The 21,683-nt window shown below is 34.8% G+C and overlaps 1 protein-coding gene across 1 annotated transcript in view; it reads right to left on the bottom strand.

The window, feature by feature from the left end:
• MALRD1 (MAM and LDL receptor class A domain containing 1) overlaps window positions 1–21,683 on the bottom strand; it is an 892,965-nt gene that overhangs the window by 208,127 nt on the left and 663,155 nt on the right. Inside the window, 1 exon segment of the mRNA XM_044678926.1 lies at window positions 685–886. Coding sequence (XP_044534861.1) covers window positions 685–886 — 202 coding nt within the window.

Here is a 21,683-nt window from a genome sequence, read left to right as displayed (position 1 = left end):
GCATGCATCTATTAATTAAGTGAAAATGAAGAGGTTCTAAACATGGTGGACCCAGAGCAAAACTAGTAGGAGGGTGAAGTTTGTCTTGTCTGACCTCTCAAACAACTTAAATTCTCAAATATTTTTTGCTGCCCAATAATACCCCCACCCAAATATTCACCAAAACTTATTTTATTGAACCAATGTCATAAAATTTCCCTTCCATTGTGAACCCTCCCACTACTTTGAAATGTCTCTTCTTTCACTTAGCTATTGCAAACCATTGTTAAGAACTTACTAAACTAATTCATGCTAAAGTGTAAATGAATGTTGTCCTTTTAACAGTATTGACTTAGAAGAATTCCTAAGAAATAGTTGTTTGTCAGTTAAATGAATGGATCTCTAATGATATAGACAAAATAAGAAAAATATTTAGGTATAAAGACAAATAAAGAAGAGATAACATATGTATAAAGATAAAAATTTAGGCATATGCATGTGTGTACACACATATTTACATAAACAAAAACATATATGTGTATAAATGCAGGGCTTTCCTTTAATCACAGTATATTTTCATCTAATCCACCTGTGTTTGTAAATATCATTAGTCACAAAGGGGAATTACCAGATAGTCTCTATTCTTCTATAATTATATACACAGTCTTAATTAATAGGAAACAGGTGTCCTTTTACATTATTTACCTCCAGATGTGCATTCCAGAGTGAAAGAGATATCATCAAGAGCAATAAAAGTGGGATCGTCTCCCCCAAGGTCAGCTTCAAAGGTCACTTTAAAAGGGCCATTACTGGAAAGGGGGACGTTTCCATACATCCAGTCTCTGCCTTTATTTCCAATCATTGACCACACCAGAATTTCCAGTCCAGATTCTTCTACAATGTATACCTAATGACAGGAAAAACAAAAGAAAAACAATTCTTAAGAATCTGAGGCTTCAGAGATGAAAGACACTAGAAACTTGAAAAACATTCATTTGGTAATGTAATACTAAGGGGGTTGCCTGGACTTAATGCCATGTCATGTTAGAACTACTTGAAGAAACTAGAAATATCTGCTCTAGAGCAAAGAAGACATAGATGGAGATTTATAAGCAGATACCAAATATTTGCAGTTCATCATTGGAAAGACTGGGAGAAAGCAACTAGTATTCATTAAGTACCTATTATGCCAAAAAAAGGCAGTGTGATAAGTGTTTTCAAATATTTTTACTTGTTCATATAGAAGATTAATTAGTATTATTCTGAATGGTTAATTGGGTACTACAGGGAGATTTTACTTTTTTTTGTCAATACTTTTGTCTAGTTTTTTGTTTCAATAGCAAGCATTTCTATTGTACTTTAAATTTGCAGAGGATTTTACTTGTGCTCCTTCTTTTGATTCTCACAAACATCCTGTGGGGTAAGTGCTATTATTATACATATTTGACAGATGAAGAAACTGAGACTGAGAAAGTAGCTTGTTCAGCATTACACAGCTCTGAAGTATACAAGGTAAGATTTTTCCATTGTGCAGAAATATTTGCATGTTGCCTCTCAATTTGGACTACAATCTCCTGGCTTGTGGGGACTATGTTTTTTGGCAATTTTTATAACTAGTATTAATACTGTTTTCTGTTTTATAGTAGAAACTAAATAAATACTTGTTAATTGACTGCTTATTCATGAATCCATATATCATCCTGACACAGCTGAAAGGGAACTCAATTTGATGTCCTTAGAGCTAGATGCAAATACTGAATCTTCTACTTACCACATGTATGGTTTTCAGGGATTCAGTATCTTTAATTATAAAAAATAAACATATGAAAAGTGTTCTCAAAGACCTATTCTCACTAAATCCAAGACCTCATATTTAGAACTACTTTGGAGAGGAATGCAGATACTTCATCAGTGGGTGTACTAAATTAAGAATGGATATATCATTGTTATAGTGCCATGGGGAGCATTTATAATATAGCGGTACTTGGATAAGATGATCCCTGAATTCCCAACCATGTCCAAAATTCTATTGTTACAATAGTAAGGCTTTGTGAGTCATGAAGTGTCCTCAGAAATGTGCATCACTTGAGGAAATAAAGACTGCTTCATGGAAATCAATGTCTTATTTTTTCCTACTAATCCTAGGGCTATCAATATTTTTATCTCCATTGAATGAAAGACAAAACATAAACAAGCATGAAGCTAGAATCTCCAACCACTAAAGAAGATTCTCTAAATCAAAACTAATATTTGAAACTTGACAAAATGGCAATGTCTATAATATGAATGCATGGGCATAAATCAGTTTTTAAAGAGAAGCCAAGCTAGTTCATTCATGAAATGTTTAATTTCATTTTAAATAAGCTATCAATTCTATATGAATAGGTAATAATATTTAGGTTTTTTAAAAAAGCAAAAAATTAAAGGGGAAAATTTTTGTAGTGGAAATAGATTTTGATTTGAAAATGCCTACCTTAGGTCTTACAAGGTCTAATGTAAGCAAAATTAATTTTCTTTCTTACGCTTTTTGAAATATAATAAAAATAAAAGCAGTTTCTAATTATCCCATAAATTTTTAGGAAGTGCTTGTTGAATTAAAAAAAACATAAAAATAAGAATGCATGATTTACATGCTATTTCACCTTTGCTGTTTTACCAAATTTTCTTAATGAGTGGAATATGGCTAGTGTTGTTTTGTTTTGTTTTTTTTCCCAGTCTGAGAATGAGACTTTGATCATAAGGTTTCTTGCTATGGTTCCACAGTCATTACTAATTCATTCTTTAGTCAACCTATAATTCTCATCCATATTTGTTTTATCCAAGAGCCATTTCATGTATTACAAAACAGAAAAGGAAATAAGTTGTATATAATGATATGAATGGTAGAAGGACAGATGTTTTTATATTTTTTGAAGTCTATGGAATATCATTCTAGAAAATCGGATCTGTGGCAGGTCTGTCCACAATATTTACTATTAGAAAAATTATATTTCCAAGTTTGAAGCTCTGATTACAAAGTTTTTTAAACATATATTAATATTTATTTTTTTGAAAAGTTAACATGGTTACATAATTCATGCTCTTACTTTCCCCTTTACCCCACAACTTTCCCCTTATCCCCATGGCTGATGTGTATTTTCACTGGTTTTAACATGTGTAATTGATCAAGGCCTATTTCCAAATTGTTGATCATTGCATTGGTGTGGTAGTTTCAAGTCTACATCCCCAATCATGTCCGCTTCAACCCATGTGTTCAAGCAGTTGTTTTCGTATAATTCCTGTGTTTGTTTTGGTAGACAGATTCCTAAGTATTTTATATTGTGTAGGGGGATTTTAAATGGTGTTTCTCTTTCTATCTCTAACTGGTGTGGTATTTTGGAAATATATAGAAATGCTGGTGATTTATGTGCATTTATTTTGTATCCTGCAACTTTGCTAAAGTTTTTGATTATTTCTACAAGCTTCTTAGTTGATTCTCTAGGATTTTTTAAGTAGACCATCATATCATCTCAAAAAAGTGATGGTTTAGTCTCCTCATTGCCTATTTTGATACATTCAATTTCTTTTTCTTCTCTAATTGCAACTGCTAGTGTTTCTAGTACAATGTTAAATAATAGAGGAGATAATGGGCATCCTTGTTTCACTCCTGATCTTATTGGAAAGGCTTCTAATTTATCCCCATTGCATATGATGCTTGTTGATGGTTTTAGGTATATACTGTTAATTATTTTTAGAAAAGGTCCTTCTATTCTTATAGTTTCCAGGGTTTTCAAAAGGAATGGATGCTATATTTTGTCAAAGGCTTTTTCAGCATCTATTGAGATAATCACGTTATTTTTATTTGTTAGATTGTTGATATGGTCAATTATGTGGATGGTTTTCCTAATGTTGAACCATCCTTGCATTCCTGGTATAAATCCCACCTGATCATGGTGGATGATCCTCTTGATCACTTGCTGGAGTCTCTTTGCTAACATTCTATTTACAATTTTTGCATCTATGTTCATTAGGGAGATTGGTCTGTAGTTTTCTTTCTCTGTTTTTGATCTCCCTGGCTTTGGAATCAGTACCATATCTGTGTCATAAAAGGAATTTGGTAGGGCTACTTCTTTGCTTATTATATAAAATAATTTGTATAGTATTGGTATTAGTTGCTCTTTGAATGTCTGATAGAATTCACTTGTGAATCCATCAAGCCCTGGCGATTTTTTCTTAGGGAGTTCTTTGATGGCTTGTTCAATTTCTTTTTCTGATATGGGATTATTTAGGTATGCTATTTCTTCTGCTGTTAATCTAGGCAATTTGTATTTTTGTAAATATTCATCCATATCTCCTAGACTGCTATATTTATTGCCATAAAATTGGACAAAATATTTCTTAATGATTACCTTAATTTCCCTTTCATTAGGAGTGAGGTCTCCCTTTTCATCTTTGATACTGTCGATTTGGTTTTCTTCTTTCTTTTTTGTATTAAATTGACCAGTACTTTGTCTATTTTGTCTGTTTTTTTTCAAATTGCCAGCTTCTAATCTTATTTATTAATTCAATAGTTCTTTTACTTTTGATTTTATTAATTTCTCCCTTGATTTTTAGTATTTCTAATTTACCTTTCATCTGGTGATTTTTAATTTGTTCATTTTCTAATTTTTTAAGTTCCATGCCCAATTCATTAATCTCTGCCCTCCCTAATTTGTTTATATATACACTCAAGGATATAAATTTCCCCCTGAATACTGCCTTGGCTGCATCCCACAGAGTTTCGTAGGATGTCTCATCATTGTCATTCTCTTCAATGTAATTGTTGATTGTTTCTATGATTTCTTCTTTGACTAGCTGGTTTTAGAGGATCATATTATTTAATTTCCAATTAGTTTTTGATTTGCCTATACAGGGGCTCTTACTAATTATTATTCTTACTGCAATATGGTCTGAGAAGGTTACATTTATATTTTCTGCTCTTTTCCATTTGTTTACAATGTTTCTATGTTCTATTACATGGTCAATCTTTCTGAATGTACCATGTGCAGCTGAAAAAGTCTATTCCTTTTTGTTCCTATTTATTTTTCTCCACATATCTATTAAGTCTAATTTTTCCAGGACTTCATTCATCTCTCTTATCTCTTTCTTATTTACTTTTTGGTTTGATTTATCTAGATCTGAAAGAGGAATATTTAGATCTCCCACTAGTATGGTTTTACTATCTATTTCCTTCTTGAGATCTGCCAGTTTCTCCTTTATGAATGTGGTTGCTATGCCATTTGGTGCATACATATTGAGCAATGTTATTTCCTCATTGTCTATACTGCCTTTAATCAGGAGGTAATGACCTTCCCTGACTTTTTAAATCATATCTATTTTGACTTTGGTTTTGTCAGAAATTATAATTGCCATTCCTGCCTTCTTTTTCTCATTTGATGCCCAAAGGATTTTGCTCAAGCCCTTTACCTTAAACCTGTGTATGTCCACCCGCCTCATATGTGTTTCTTGTAGACAACATATGGTAGGATTTTGGTTTCTAATCCACTCTGCTATTTGCTTCCTTTTTATGGGCTAGTTCATCCCGTTGACATTCAGAGTTATAATTATTATTTGTGTATTCCCTGACATTTTGTATCCTCTCCTAATTCTACCCCTTCTTCTTACACTATTTCCTTTGAAACCAGTGGTTTGCTTTATGCCAGTAACCCTTGTCCCCTCCCTTGATTTACTTCCCTTTCTACCCCCTCCCTTATTATCCCCCTCATTTTATTTTTAAGGCCTAATGAATAACCTCCCCCAACTCCTCCCCTCCCTTTTTTTGACCTCCCCACTCCCCTGCTCCCCTTGGTTTTTCCCTTCTGACTTTCTCGGTAGGGTTGGATTGAATTTTATGTCCCAAAGGATAAAGCTACTCTTCCCTCTCAGGGTTAATTACACTGAGAGTAAGGTTTAAATATTACCTCTTAATGCTCTCTTCCTCTCCTTCTTATAATAGTATTCATCCTTTCCCCTTCCCATGCCCTCTTTGTGTGTAATAGAATAGCCTATTTTTCTTATTCATTCAGATTTTTCTTGGTGTCCTCTACTATTCACCTCCCTCTTTCCCACCCCCATATCATCTTAGACCATTTAGTATTCCAACCTCTCCCTACGAATAATTCTTCTAATTACTATTATAGTGATTACCATAATAGTGACTAGAGTTCCTTACAGAGAATTATACATAACATTTCTCAACATACATATACCAATAATTAGATCATATGGAAGCCCTTAAAGAGGAAAATTTAAAAAAAATATGAATTTTCTTTCTTTCCCCTCTGTTTATCATTTGCCTTTTTATGTTTCTCTTGATTTTTGTGGAGTGATATCGAACTTTCCATTTAGTCCTGGTCTTTTCTGTGCAAATACTTGGAAATCTTCTATCTTTTTGAATGCCCAAACTTTCCCTTGGAAGTATATGGTTAGTTTTGATGGATAGATGATCCTTGGTTGTAAACCCAGTTCTCTTGCCTTTCTGAATATCATATTCCTAGCCTTGAGGTCTTTTATTGTGGAGGCTGCCAGATCCTGTGTGATCCTCATTGGTGCTCCTTGATATCTGAATTGTCTCTTTCTGGCTTCTTGAAAAATTTTTTTCTTTTACTTGGAAGCTCTTGAATGTGGATATTTTACCTGGGGGTTGTCTTTCCTGGGTCTAGTGTAGAGGGTGATCTATAGATCCTTTCAATTGTCTATATTGCCTTTGTGTTGTAGAACTTCAGGGCAATTTTGCTGTATAATTTCTTTTAGTATGGAGTCCAAATTTCTATTAATTTCTGCTTTTCCAGGAAGACCAAAGATTCTCAGATTGTCTCTTCTAGAACTGTTTTCTTGGTCTGTCACTTTCTCATTGAGACATTTTATGTTTCCTTCTATTTTATCAGTCTTTTGACTTTCTTTTATTTGTTCTTGCTGTCTTGAGAGATCATTAGCTTCTAATTGCTCAACTCTAGCCTTTAGGGACTTGTTTTTGCCTATAATCTTTTGGTTTTCCTTTTTAATCTGGTCATTTCTGGTGTTCAATTTGCTTATCAGTTCATTTGATTTCTGAGCCTCTCTTTACAATTGCAAAATTCTGCCTTTTAAACTGTTATTTTCTTGCCAGATTTTGGTTTCCAATTTGCTTATCATTTCGTTTTATTTGGGGGCATCCTTCTCCAATTGGGAGTTTCTGTCTTCTAGCCTGTTTATTTCCTTTTGAGCTATTTCCCACTTCTCTCACCAAATCTCTTCCATCTTCCTCATCATCTCAGATTTGAACTCTTCAATAACTTGTGGCCAGTTTTCATTATTTTGGGAAGGTTTGGATATGATTACTTGTTTCTTCCCCTCTGCGGTTTACTCTGTTGTCTGGATTTTATCTGTGTAAAAGTTGTCAAGTGTTACAGATTTCTTCTTGATGATCTTTCTCTTTTGGGGTTCTTTTCTCTGGCTTGCCATTGTTAGCCCTGTGTCCTCTCAAGTTTATCCTCACCCTCAGCGTCTGTCTGTGCTCTTTAGGCTCCTGAGGTCTCAGTTGTTCTCAGGGTCAAGCCTCCTGGTGGTCCCCTTAGTGTTCCTCTGCCCAAGGCTCCTTTAACAGTCTCAGTGTATTTCTTCCACAGTTGTGAACCCCTTTTGCACTGGGTCCCCACTCAAGGTCCGCACCTGTGCTCAAGATCCAAGTCCTCTCCTGCTCTCAGTTTTTGTGTCTGGGCTTGTGTCCACACCCGCACTCCTGCCTGCTCTCAGGGTCTGAGCTCAAAGTCCGCGCGTGTTCTTTAGCCTCTTGGGGTCTTAAGTCTTGCTCCTCTCAGGAGCAGGCCCTGGTGACCCCAGGTAGCTGCCAAGGACTTAATGTGTGCCCCAAATTTCTTCTAACTCTTGTGTGCTGGTTTTGGCACTTGGGTGGTGTGGGGTGCTGGAGGGGGTTGCTCAGCTCATTTTTTATTGAGAGCTTTTTCACCCCTTTATAGCATGGAAATGGCCTGATTCCACGTACCTCCAATGTTGTGCCCTGTTGTGGTGTCCCTTTGTTCCTCTGGATTTGTTTTTATGTCTTCTTGAGAAGTCCTGTATGTTTCAGTTAGGAGAGGTTAAGCAGCTGCTTTTTACTCTGCCGCCATCTTAACCAGGAAGTCCAAATGTCTGATTATAAAGTTTTAGTAAAAATGTAAAACATTTCAAGAAATCTTGAAATTGGCTAGCATTTCATGAATATCTATAGAAAGATAGTACAAATTCAATGAGGAATAAAAATTAAAATCAAAGTGATTATTTTATCTATTTTATTTTTTAATGATTTTATGGAAGTTTATTTACAAATATATAGGAGAGAATGGAAGTAGAGAGATGAGAAGAGGGGTAGAATAAGAGATTTGTATTTAAGTCTGGGCTTTACTCTGGCAAGGCTTCAGAAGCCCAGCCAGAGTCTAAGGGTCAATTACAAAGGTTTTAGCTACAAGGGCTTCTAATCATCAAGGGAGCCTCCTGGAGGCTAGTACCTCCTGGGAGGTTAGAGGAGTCAGCCTTCTTCACTCACCATGTATAGTTCTTTTTTTTTAATATTTTATTTTTTAGAAAAATCTTCCATTGTTACGTGATTCATGTTTTTACTTTCCCCTACACTCATAGCTTTGTGAGTCCCCCCCAATAGCCAACATGCATTTCCACTGATTTTAAAATGTGTCAGCAATCAAGACATTTCCGCATTATTGATAGTTGCATTGGTGTGGTGGTTTCAAGTCTACATCCCCAACCATGTCTGTATCAACCCATGTGTTCAAGTAGTTGTTTTTCTTCTGTGTTTCCATTCCTATAGTTCTTCCTCTGAATGTGTATAGCGTTCTTTTCCAGAAGTACCTCAGAATTGTCCTGGGTCATTGCATTGCTGCTAGTACAGAAGTCCATTACATTCTATTTTACCACAGTGTATCAGTCTCTGCATACAAAGTTCTTCTGGTTCTTCTCCTTTCACTGTGCTTCAATTCCTGGAGGTTATTCTAATTCACATGGAATTCCTCCAGTTTAGTATTCCTTTGAGCGCAATAGTATTCCATCACCAGCATATATCACAATTTGTTCAGCCATTCCCCAATTGAAGGACATACCCTCCTTTTCCAGTTTTTTGGCACCACAAAAAACTCAGCTATAAATATTTTTGTACAAGTCTGTTTATCTATGATCTCTATGAAGTACAAACCCAGGAATGGCATGGCTGGATCAAAGGTCAGGCAGTCTTTGAGAACTCTTTGGGCATAGTTCCAAATTGCCATCCAGAATGGTTAGATCAGTTCACAACTCCACCAATAATGCATTAATGTCCCAGTTTTGCCACATCCCCTCCAGCATTCATTACTCTCCCCTTCTTTCATTTTAGCCAATCTGCTAGGTGTGAGGTGATATCCCAGAGTTGTTTTGATTTGCATTTCTCTAATTATTAGAGACTTAGAACACTCTCATGTGCTTATTGATAGTTTTGACTTCTTTATCTGAAAATTGCCTATTCATGTCCTTTGCCCATTTATCAATTGGGGAATGGCTTGAATTTTTATACAATTGATTTAGCTCCTTGTATATTTGAGTAATTAGACCTCTGTCAGAGATTTTTGTTATAAAGATTTTTTTCCCAGTTTTATGTTTCCCTTCTGATTTTGGTTTCATTGTTTTTGTTTGTACAAAAACTTTTTAATGTAATATAATTAAAATTGTTTATTTTACATTTTGTAATTTTTTTCTAACTCTTGCTTGGTTTTAAATTTTCCCTTTCGCACAGATCTTACAAGTATACTATTCTATGTTCACTTACATTACTTATAGTTTCCTTCTTTATATTAAAGTATTTTACCCATTCTGCATTTATCCTGGTGTAGGGTATGAGATGTTGATCTAAACCTAATATCTCCCATATTGTTTTCCAATTTTCCCAACAGTTTTTGTCAAATAGTGGATTTTTGTCCCAAAAGTTGAACTCTTTGGGTTTATCATACACTGTCCTGCTGATGTCACTTACCCCAAGTCTATTCCACTGATCCTCCCTGCTGTCTCTTAGCCAGTACCATATTGTTTTGATGACCTCTGCTTTATAGTATAGTTTAATATCTGGTACTGCTAGGCCACCTTCCAAAGTGATTATTTTAAAGGCACATATTAGGTTTGTTTCCTAGGCAACAGTGATCTGTTATACAGTTTATAATTAAAAAGTAATTAGTTCAATTCAAATTTTAAAAAAATTCTTAAGTATCTATCATAAGCAGAGAGCACTATGCAAGTAACTGTGAAGAGACACAAATGCAGCTCATATTTCAACTGTGTCCAGATATACTGCATTCATTTTTGAAGAATGATGAATAAAAATATTCTATTTGGCTCATGTCCCCCTACTCAGGATTTCCCTTGTGATCATCATATATTAACTCACCTAGTTATCCATGAAAAAGGAAAAGCATTCTCCACACACACACACAAACATTTAGACTAACAAATCATCAAGTAGAGTAAACGTTTTATTTAACCTAAAAAACATACAAATGACTCACACAAACCTATAATTTAATTAAACATTACTCAATTTAAAAAAATACAGCCTTTCCCTTTCCAGTATACTTCTACCATGTCAAGCATTTAGGTATATAAAGTACTCTACATTTATAATAGTACCCATGATTTGAGGTCCTTCCAAAGAGAGAAAGTCTTCCTCAGTGAATTATATAGTATAAGGCAGGGGTTGGCAACCTTTTTGGCCGTGAGAGCCATAAACACCACATTTTTTAAAATGTAATTTCGTGAGAGCTATACAGTGCTCACAGTGCGCTCTCCTGTAACAGTGCCTGAAAAAAATTGACTTTATGGCTCCTGCAGAAAGAGCCATATCTGGCCCTCAAAAGAGCCAGATATGGCTCGAGAGCCATATGTTGCTGAATCCCTGGTATAAGGCATGAATATTCTGAAAATTATACTTTGGGATTCAAGTATTGCAAGGGATCTGCATTACTCAACCAGTCTACCTTGCAGGTTAAATGAAGAAGCAAATGGGGAAGTTCCAGTCCCCTTTGTCATTCTGACAAAGAAAAGCAAAAAGAACTTTTTACCATCCATGGAGAGTCAAAATATCAATTACTTTCCAATTTCCTAAGTTTTTCTAGTCTCTTTTTCCAATTTCTGGTTCTATTTAATCTAGATAGGAACTCTGTAAAAACACACAAGATTTTGGAACTTTCTTCCACAGGAATCCAACAGCATGGACCTATTTTGATCTCTCCTTCATATTGTATTAAAGGAACAATGATCAAGAAGACAATCCTGATTAGAGCACAGTCTATTGTGACCTTTCAAAAGGAGATCATAGATTTGGAAGTAGTAAGGATTTCAGAGGCTATCTACACCTACATATTCATTTTGTAGTGAAAGAAAGGCACCATGAGATAAAGTGAATTTGAAGCCAGGTATGATGTTACTATCCAATACTTGGAGTCAAAAAAGCTTCACTAAGGGATCAAAGTCCTAGATAACCCATTACTTACTTTAAATGGAAAATAGAAAGAAATGCTTAAAGGAATTCAGCTGTTCTTAAATCAATTGTACATATTACCAGCAAAGAATGGACTGAAAAGTACAATGCAATTAATTCTAACTCCCTGACTCCAGTGATAACTTTTGAAGAATTGACTCCTTAAAGAGATATCATGATGTGGATCCTATTTCTATATTCTACATTTTGAGGGCATGGAAAAACCAGAATTAAAAGAATAGCTAACACCATATGAATTAAAATCAATATGAAAGAAGTTCTATTGGTCTCTTAAATGGTAATATTAGTATTTCTATGAATGTGAAGAAGGTATTTACTTGTGAAACCTGAACCAGAAAGTGCAGAAACCATGTGATTAAACTCAGTCTTTGGCTAATGAAGACAAAACATACATTCCATTTATGTCCTCTAATTCAAATAAGAGGATACAACTTTGTCCAGTAAGTTTTATAATAAAACACAATGAGAATAAATATTCAGAGATTTTAAAACCAAGGGAGATCTCAGAAGTTTCCTACTTAAGTCCTTTTATTTAGCAGTTGAGAAAATTCAAGCTCATATTAGTAAGTGACTTTTTTCCAAGCCATAAAAGTTTGTAAGTGGCAGAGCTAAGGTATAAACTCAAGGTCATTTGATTCTAATCTTGCAATTTTGCCACTGAACTCCAGTGAAAAATAGTGATGAGTAAATAGAGCCAGGATTCATTCTGTCTTCAAATCTAGTACTCTCTCTACTGCCCCAGGTGCCTAGCTGATGATGGTTTGTATTGTGTCTCTTGACTCTTCTGCCTCAGTTTTCCCACCTGTTCTAATAGTTTACATTTACATATAAAGCCTGGGTAGCAATGTCTCTAAAGTACATTATTAACTCTTCACATATTCCTTTACTAAATAGCCAAAGTTTTACATGATATGACTGTTAAATACATTATCTATTTGAGAAAGAACCAACTAACTTCAATAAGACCCAGAAGGGTAAAGTGTAGAATGTGAAGTTATATTGACTCCCTAGTTCTGTTTGACTTCATGACTCAAAACATGTTCATTCTTTTTCATACTAAGAGATAGAGAGGTACTTAGTATTCTGTCAGTGAAGCTCAGTAGGCCTCCTGTTCTGGCTTGCTACACACACATACACAAAAAGTAGTTAATTAATTGGGCAGGATACTGTGGAGTTGATTTAACAAAATTCATCAGCACTTTTTAAGTATGCTTTAATAATAGTAGGCGATAGGCCTGGAGAAGGAGTTGGAAATTTTTATTTTATTTTTATTTTTATCTTCTTGGATCTCATGCTAACTCTTTGTGACTCGCTAATTTAACCCTTCCTTTGTCATCACTAAAATGGAGATGCTGTCACTTACAAAGTATTCAGTTCTCGATGAGATCATGTCAAAGTTTTTCTCATAATAATGTTAAGAAACAAAATTATAAGATCAGTACTCCCAATCATATGATGTTGAATTTTAACCAAGGATATTTGCTCTGTATAATGAGTCAATGAAAGCTGAAAAATCATGAAACCATATGACTGGTTGTAAGGCAACCAAAGCAAGCATTGGACATAATCATAGAATGAGGGAGTTGGCAAGAGCTTCAGATATCATCCAGTTTATTGCATATCTTTAGAAAACACCTAAAAATTCTCAGACCTCCTAGACCTAAAGGATCAGTTATCAATATTACCTGCAGACTTAAGATAGTGGGAACAGAGTATATGGGTTGGAGTAGGCCAAGGGAATCACAGAAGCATCCATTTAGAACGAGAACAGATTTTAGAAATCATCCACTCCAACCACCTCATTTTACAGTGATAAAGCAGAAACACACAAAAGTTATATAACCTACTCAAAGTGACCTAGATTATTTGAGGTAAGATTTGAACCAAGGTCTTTTTGAATCCAATTCCAGGATGCTACTATATGATGCTGCCTAAAAATCACCCATACTCTCCTCATGTTTCATTAAGAATCTTTCTAGGGCAGCTAGGTGGCACAGTGGGGAATCAGGAAAACCTCTCTTCCTGCCTTCAAATCCAACTTTCCACACTTACATGCTTTGTGACCCCAGGCAAGTTATGTAACCCTGAGATGAGTTGGAGAAGGAAATGGAAAACCATTTCAGTGTCTTTGTCAAGAAAACCCCAAATGGACTCATTAAGAATCAGATATTACTGAAGAACAAGAAGAACAGGAGAGATCATAGGTTCATAGATTTAGAGCTGGAAGGGAATTTTGAACTTATCTAGTTCAATTTTTTCAGTTTACGGATAGGAAACCTGAGACCCAGAAAGGTGAAATGGCATCTAGGTCACTTAATTCATATAGAGAGTAAATAGAAAAAACTAGGATTTGAACCTCAGGTCTCTCATTCCAGATGCAGTGCTCTTAGATCTCAGATTGAAAATAGAATCATAAATCTAGGCAAATCAGAGGTCTTCTGACTACTGTGTCATTTTTTAAATGAGAGAACTGAGATCCATTAAGATGAAATGATTAGTCCAAGGTTGTACAAGGAGGGTAAGTCATGCTATATTTGGTCATGGTCCCTCTAAATGCACTAGACTGAAGAAGGACATTTTGAAAAGGATCTATTATTATATTCTTTAATTTTGGCTCTTTAGGAAAAGTGCTACTTCTATATCTTAATAAATGAGTATCCACCTACATTCAATTCTTACTATTTGCCAGGCCTAGTAACCTCAATCACATCAAAATAATATTTTTAAAAGTTTTTCAAGTAAATAGATACTTTAACATTGAAACCATAAATGCTCAAACTTTGGGGTAGATAAATAGACAAATAGACAAGGCTGTACCAAAGGAATCTGCAACCACATTTTTACTGCATTGAATTTTGAGAACTTGGCTTAACTACAAATGGTTCCAGGATTACGGATGGATCTGTGTTTTTAAGGAAAAACCATTAGTTTTATTATACAGCCTTGAATCTCAGAAATATCTTCTTTCAATCTTTCAATCAGAGAGAACTTGGTTTGCTTCTTTTTTCTCCTTAGTTCACTAAAATTATATGTATTTTTAAAAAAATATTTAATTATTAAAAAATCTTGACTCCTCTTTCTAATTATTCATCTAAGCAGTTCTACTATTCTATTCCTACCTAATATCCCATAAGCACAGAAAACATCACTTTGAAAGACTGCTCCAGTTCTTGCATTGCACCAATTTCACTGGCTTTAAATAGCATTCAGTTCAATCAGAGGAAACCTAAAGGAAATTTCAATTGAAAATAAAAGAAAGAAAATTCTTCACTGGTCTTCCAATAGTTTAAGTGCTCATGTGTGTGCACACACACATATGCAGACACACAGACACATATTTACGTTCTTAACTAAAAGAAGAAAGGTTGCACTAGCAATAATACTTTTAACATTGATTGGTCATTTCGCATTTTACAAAAATGTTTTTTTTTCATATATTTTATCTCATTTTATCAATCAAGCATTTATTAAGAAAACTCTATCTGTTAGGTACAATGACTTGGCATGACAATACAAGAACCTACCCTTCTACTCCCATCCAAATGCTTCCACACCACTTAGACAAAAAGTATTATGTCCATTTACTCTTGATAGAAATTAACACAGAGGAAAACTAAGCCACAGCACTTGAACAAACTAGGACAAGAACTCAAGCCTTCTGTCTACCACAGTGGGCTTCCTAATATTCTTTCTTATACTTCAGTGTCTCTTAAAAATTGAAAAATAATTTATAGATAGTTTGATTTTTATTGTATATATTGCATTGTATATATTGCATATATCACTTGGTGTATTGATTTGATTTGACTTTGTTTTTGCCAGTATATCATGGCATGATTGCTGAGAACAGTTAGCTAAATACCAGATAACTTCCTGTATATATTATACATTTCCAACCAGAACCTAAAGTCTGATTTCAAGAAAGAATGCATATCTTAACAAGTTTATTTTCACCATCTCCTTTCTTTGACCTTATTACAAAATGTCTTTCTCTTGCTTTCTCCTCTTCTTTTTCTTCTTCCTCTTCTCTTTCCTCTTTCAAATTCATTTTTAAATCCTTACCTTCCATCTTAAAATCATACTGTATGTTCCAAAGCAGAAGAGTGATAAGGGCTAGGCAATGTGGGGCAAGTGACTTGTCAAGGGTCACAGAAGAAATGTCTAAGATGAGATCTAAACTCTGGACCTTCCATCTTTAGATACAACTCTTAATCTACTATTAGATTATTTGTCCCACTCAAATTCATTAATTCATTTTAGTAATAAGAAGATACACTATGGTAGTCACTTTATGGTGGATGTTGTGATGATGCATCGGGTATTCTATATCTGAGGCCAGATTGGCTTTCTTTTTTAAAATTGTAGGTGGGGTTATTTATATAACAATTATAAGCCAAAAAAGAATGTTTTTTTTTTCATTTTCCTTCACTCCTAAGATAATTTAAATTACTTTTTTTCTGTCTCTTTTTATTTTTGGTAGGGAGTGAGAAGGAAGAGGGTAGGGTATCAACAACATCTTTAAGGAGGGAAAGGGGAAAAAGCTATCTTTGTAACAAATTGGATCTCGGGATTCCCCAGTTATTTGAAAGGCAGGATGCATATTACTTTCTGCATTGCCAATAGCAATCCCAGGCCATGACTGCAGTTCTTATAGGCTAAATGATTCACCTGAATGAGAAATCCAACTCTACTGCAAACTCAAGGACAAAAAAAATCCCACTTTACTTTTGAATTCTACTGGGTTAGCTTTTTCCTGATATTCGTTATATTGGGTGTATTATAGGACAATCAATGGGCACTTAAGGACTCCATCAGAGAAAGTAGTACTTTCTAGGACAGTTCTCTTCATGCACAGTTAGCAAGGTGAAACTTTTAGGGAAGAGATTAGGATTCAGAATGTGAAATTTTGAAAGAAATTTAGAGATCATATATTGTCTAGCTTTTCAATGAAAAAAAAATGAGGCATCTGACAATCAGGGTAAGGACAAGATTTGGCTTAGGTTACAGTGAGTTATTAGCAATAAGACCAAAATTACCACATGCAATTTTTCCCTTATACAATATTCATGTTATTATTTGAAAAGGGGTGGGGGGAAGCCTACTTATTCAGAAGTTTATTACTTAAATAAAGTTACATTTGGGATTAGGAAATAGCTCTAATTTCTACAATTAAAAATGATCATTTTCACCTTTAGACAGAGTTTTCTTTCTGGCTTTATATGACATCTAATTTAAAAGTCAAGAAGCTCCAAAGTAGTTTTGTAATGAGATCAACTTAAGCAAGTTGGAGACAAGGTGATCACAAAAGGACTAATTCAGAACAATTAGAATTTGCAAGTCAAATTGAGCTCAGCTTTTTAAGGTCAAATGATTAGAACTTTCAGTTTCTCCTATCTTAACCATTATTAATGGAATAAAAAATCCAGAGAGCATGGGATTCGGAATCAGACAATTCTAAAATTCAGGTTCAAATCCTACTGTCATGACTTACTATTTGACACAATATCTATGGGCTGTTTCATCTGTAAAATGAAGGGGTTGGACCAAGATGACCTCTAACTAATGCCCATTATATCTCTCTGATTCTGTGATTCATAATTCTCTGCAAGGTAGAGTGCCATGCACATAATAGTCCTAATAAAATTTGGCTGAATTGAATTAAATTGAAAGAATTTTACTGTCAGCTTCCATGCCCTTCAGAGCAGAGGAAGAGTTTTTCTATAGCCTGAGATTTCATGGCAGTGGCTTTGAAAATCTATGAAGCATGCAAAAAATTATCAACAGACCAAGACAGAACCATGGCTTGTAAAGATGAGCCAAAAGGTATGAAGGAATGAAGGAAAAATTAATTTAATCATTTATTAAGTGCTTAGCACTGAACTTAACAGCTGGGCTTACAAACAGAGAAGCAAGATGGCCATTTCTGACAAGACACTCACATTGTAACAAAAGTGGCCACTGATATAGTAGTTTTCAACTGTACATCAGATGGAGAGACCCCATGTCTTTAGGCTATACTGAGACAAAATAAATGGTGATGTATTTTATTTAAAGTTATTTCTACTAATAAAAGCATGAGTACTTCTGTAATTGTAATCCTTGACAGTATTAATTTGATTTCTTCATAATCTTTGTGAATGCAGTTCAACACATTTTAGTAACTAACTATAATATACAAGATGTTGTCCTAATGTTGCATCTAGAAAGCTAAAAAAGAAAACACTAATAGTTTCAAAAGCAGAATTTAGATTTTGTTTTCAATATTTCATAATCTTCAGATATGGGTGAAGGGAATTGGGGTTGTGTCAAACTCATCTTTTACCTTTAAATAAGGTACATAGTTGTTTTTTTCAGCTACCACATTCAGCTTAAGAACACAGTTATACTTCTTAGAGAAGTTCTTTAATTGATGCCTGGTCTTTCCTCAAGGTGCCTTTGCATTCAGTTAATTTTCAGTCAAGTGTGAGGAAGGTATTCTTGAGCAAATCCTATTTAAAAACTATCTCTATAAATTGTGACAAATCAGCTTAGATGCTCATCAGAAGAACTGGCCTACATAGGATCATCTTTTGTTTTCCTTTTTCTTTTTTGATTACTTCTCAAGAGGGAGTCTTCTACTTTTGAAGGTCAAAAGATGATTAATTGTTATTTACATAGGCACTTTTTCCATGCTCTTCTATATTGTACTACTCATGGCTTCCTGGCATTTTAGAACTGCGTTTTTTCAATGAAATGTGATTTCCTCAGTTGTCGCTGAACTGGACAGCACTCCCGATGAAGGGGAATTTCTCTATACCTGAAAGAATATGGGTTTCTGGTAGGACCTCCCGTTACTATATACCATAACTCACACAGAACAGCCATCAATTAGAGGCCTCAGAGGTTCCATTCTACAATTACATTCTCAGTTTTTTGTAAGAAGTTCAGGTTTACCAATGCAGGATATAATTTTCACAATATTTTTGTTCAAAAGGTAATGATGTATAACCTAAATACATAAATGCTTTTCCCTCATTCATAATACTTTACTTCTGTGAGTGATTTGGCATTTCCTTCTTCAGCACATTTTATAAATGAGGAAACTGAGACAGAGTTCTGTGACTTGCCCAGAGCTACAGAACTAGTAAGTGTTTGAAGCCATAGTTGAACTCAGGAAGATGACTGATTCTTCTTGACTCCAGGCCTGGTAATTTATCAATTGCACCACTTAGTCATCCTATGAATTAATTATGAAGTTAATTGCTGAGTTTGATTATGAACTGGATCACAGAGACTTTTCTAGAGCTTCTTTAGTATAGGGATCTTGGGAAGTTATTCAAAAAATATAACAAAGGGAACCACTCCAAATCACTAGAAATTTATCTAGGGTTTTAGACTAAGGATTTTAATAATCCTTAATAATAAACACACTCCTATAGATTTGCTGGGAACAGCAAATATAAAAACATATGGGTATAATTTAAAGATGGGGTCAACTGAGTAAACCACTCAAATGACCTTGTCCTACCAAATACTTCCTTAACCAGTGGAGAACATGTGTCAAATGAATTCAATCATTCAACGACGTTACAACTAAGTCTGAAAATAACTTGATTCATTTAGATATGGTTGATAAGCCAATGGATGAACTGGAAGTGACTTTGAGTAGAAAGAAGATTCATATTGCATTTCTTATACTAGCAACATAAAATCCATTCAGGGTTACCCTGAGGTCCTTGAGACAACATGGTAGCCAAAATCTAAAGGAATCAAAGATAGGGGAAAAATAGGATTGTTACTTTAGAGTATCTGCACTCTCAAGAGAAAAAAGAAAAACATTGTCTTTCTATATGCAAATCACACTTATCCCAAAGAGAAGAACTCAAAGATTGAATCAAGTCATTATCAATGGGAACTTTAGAATTATACCATTTTAAAGATAGCCTCCAGCTGACTAGGCTATTCTAGAACCTTTACAGAAAAAGTGAAAGACATTCTCTGGGGATTCAGCCTACCAGGATAAGTGGTGATACATAGAACAAACCTAAAGCCCATGATTAGCATATATTGTTAGAATGCAAGAATTATTAATTAGCTTCACTGTACTACTTTTTTCCCTTTTTAATTTTTTTGTTAGAAGGGTATAATAGGCATTTGTATACTTAAGTCTTTACTCTTAAGAAACTTACATTCTACTTTGAGCATGTATGATGCTTAGAGAGTAGAGGAAGATGACATTTGTAAATAGATTAAGCATTACAAAAGGAAGAATAGCACAAATATCCAAGAAATTCTTTGGACAAAATAGGGCATTGAGCTAAATCTTAAAGGAAGCTAAGATTTCTAAGTAGAACAGTAGGAAATGGAATACCTTATTTAGGAAACAGCAAGAGGGCCAGAATGGCTAACAGACAATGAATAAATGGAAATAACATGAAATAAATCTGAAAAGGTAGAATGGAGCCTGGCTGGGAAAGGTTTTTTTTTTAATTTAAACATTTATTAATAATCATTTTTAACATGGTTACATGATTCATGCTCCTACTTTCCCCTTCACCCCCCACACTCCCCCAACACATGGTCAATGCACATTTCCACTAGTTTTATCATGTGTCCTTAATCAATTTCCAAATTGTTGGTGGTTGCATTGGTGTGGTATTTTCGAGTCCAAATCCCCAATCATGTCCACCCTGACCCATGCGTTCAAGCAGTTGCTTTTCTTATATGTTTCCTCTCCTACAGTCCTTCCTCTGAATGTAGGTAGTGTTCTTTAACATACATCCCTCAGAAGTGTCCTGGGTCATTGCATTGCTGCTGGTACAGAAGCCCATTACATTCGATTTTACCACAGTATATCAGTCTCTGTGTACAATGTTTTTTTGGCTCTGCTCCTTTCGCTCTGCATCAGTTCCTGGAGGTCTCTCCAGTTCGCCTGGAACTCCTCCAGTTTATTATTTCTTTTAGCACAATAGTATTCCATCACCCGCATATACCACAGTTTGTTCAGCCATTCCCCAATTGAAGGACATACCCTCCTTTTCCAGTTTGTTGCCACCACAAAAAGCGCAGCTATAAATATTTTCGTACAAGTCTGTTTATCTATGATCTCTTTGGGGTACAAACCCAGCAATGGTATAGCTGGATCAAAGGGCAGCATTCTTTTATAGCCCTTTGAGCATGATTCCAAATTGCCAGCCAGAATGGCTGGATCAGTTCACAACTCCACCACCAATGCATTAATGTCCCAATTTTGCCACATCGCCTCCAACATTCATTACTCTCCCCTTCTTTCATTTTAGCCAATCTGCTAGGTGTGAGGTGATACCTCAGAGTTGTTTTGATTTGCATTTCTCTAATTATTAGAGATTTGGAACACTTTCTCATGTACTTATTGATACTTTTGATTTCTTTACCTGAAAATTGCCTATTCATGTCTCTTGCCCATTTATCAATTGGGGAATGGCTTGATTTTTTATACAATTGATTTAACTCCTTGTATATTTGAGTAATTAGACCCCTGACAGAGTTTTTCGTTATAAAGATTTTTTCCCAATTTGTTGTTTCCCTTCTGATTTTGACTACATTGTTTTTGTTTGTACAAAAACTTTTTAGTTTAATATAATCAAAACCATTTAATTTACATTTTGTAATTTTCTCTAACTCTTGCTTGGTTTTAAAGTCTTTCCTTTCCCAGAGATCTGACAAGTATACTATTCTGTGTTCACTTAGCTTGTTTATAGTTTCCCTCTTTATATTCAAGTCCTTCACCCATTCTGAATTTATCTTGGTGTAGGGTGTGAAATGTTGATCTAGACCTAGTCTCTCCCATACTGTTTTCCAAATTTCCCAGCAGTTTTTGTCAAATAGTGGATTCATGTCCCAAAAGTTGGGCTCTTTGGGTTCATCATACACTGTCTTGCTGAGGTCATTTACCCCAAGTCTATTCCACTGATCCTCCACTCTGTCTCTTAGCCAGTACCATATTGTTTTGATTACTGCTGCTTTATAGTATAGTTTAATATCTGATACTGCTAGGCCCCCTTCCTTCACATTTTTTTCATTATTTCCCTTGATATTCTTGATCTTTTGTTATTCCAAATGAAATTTGTTATAGTTTTTTCTAATTCAGTAAAGAGGTTTTTTGGTAGCTTGATAGGTATGTCGCTAAATAGGTAAATTAATTTGGGTAGAATTG

The sequence above is a fragment of the Gracilinanus agilis genome, chromosome 5, assembly GCF_016433145.1.
Source record: "Gracilinanus agilis isolate LMUSP501 chromosome 5, AgileGrace, whole genome shotgun sequence".
Lineage (NCBI taxonomy): Eukaryota > Metazoa > Chordata > Mammalia > Didelphimorphia > Didelphidae > Gracilinanus > Gracilinanus agilis.
Note: the sequence above shows the minus strand (reverse complement) of the source record. Positions and strands in the feature narration are given on the sequence as shown.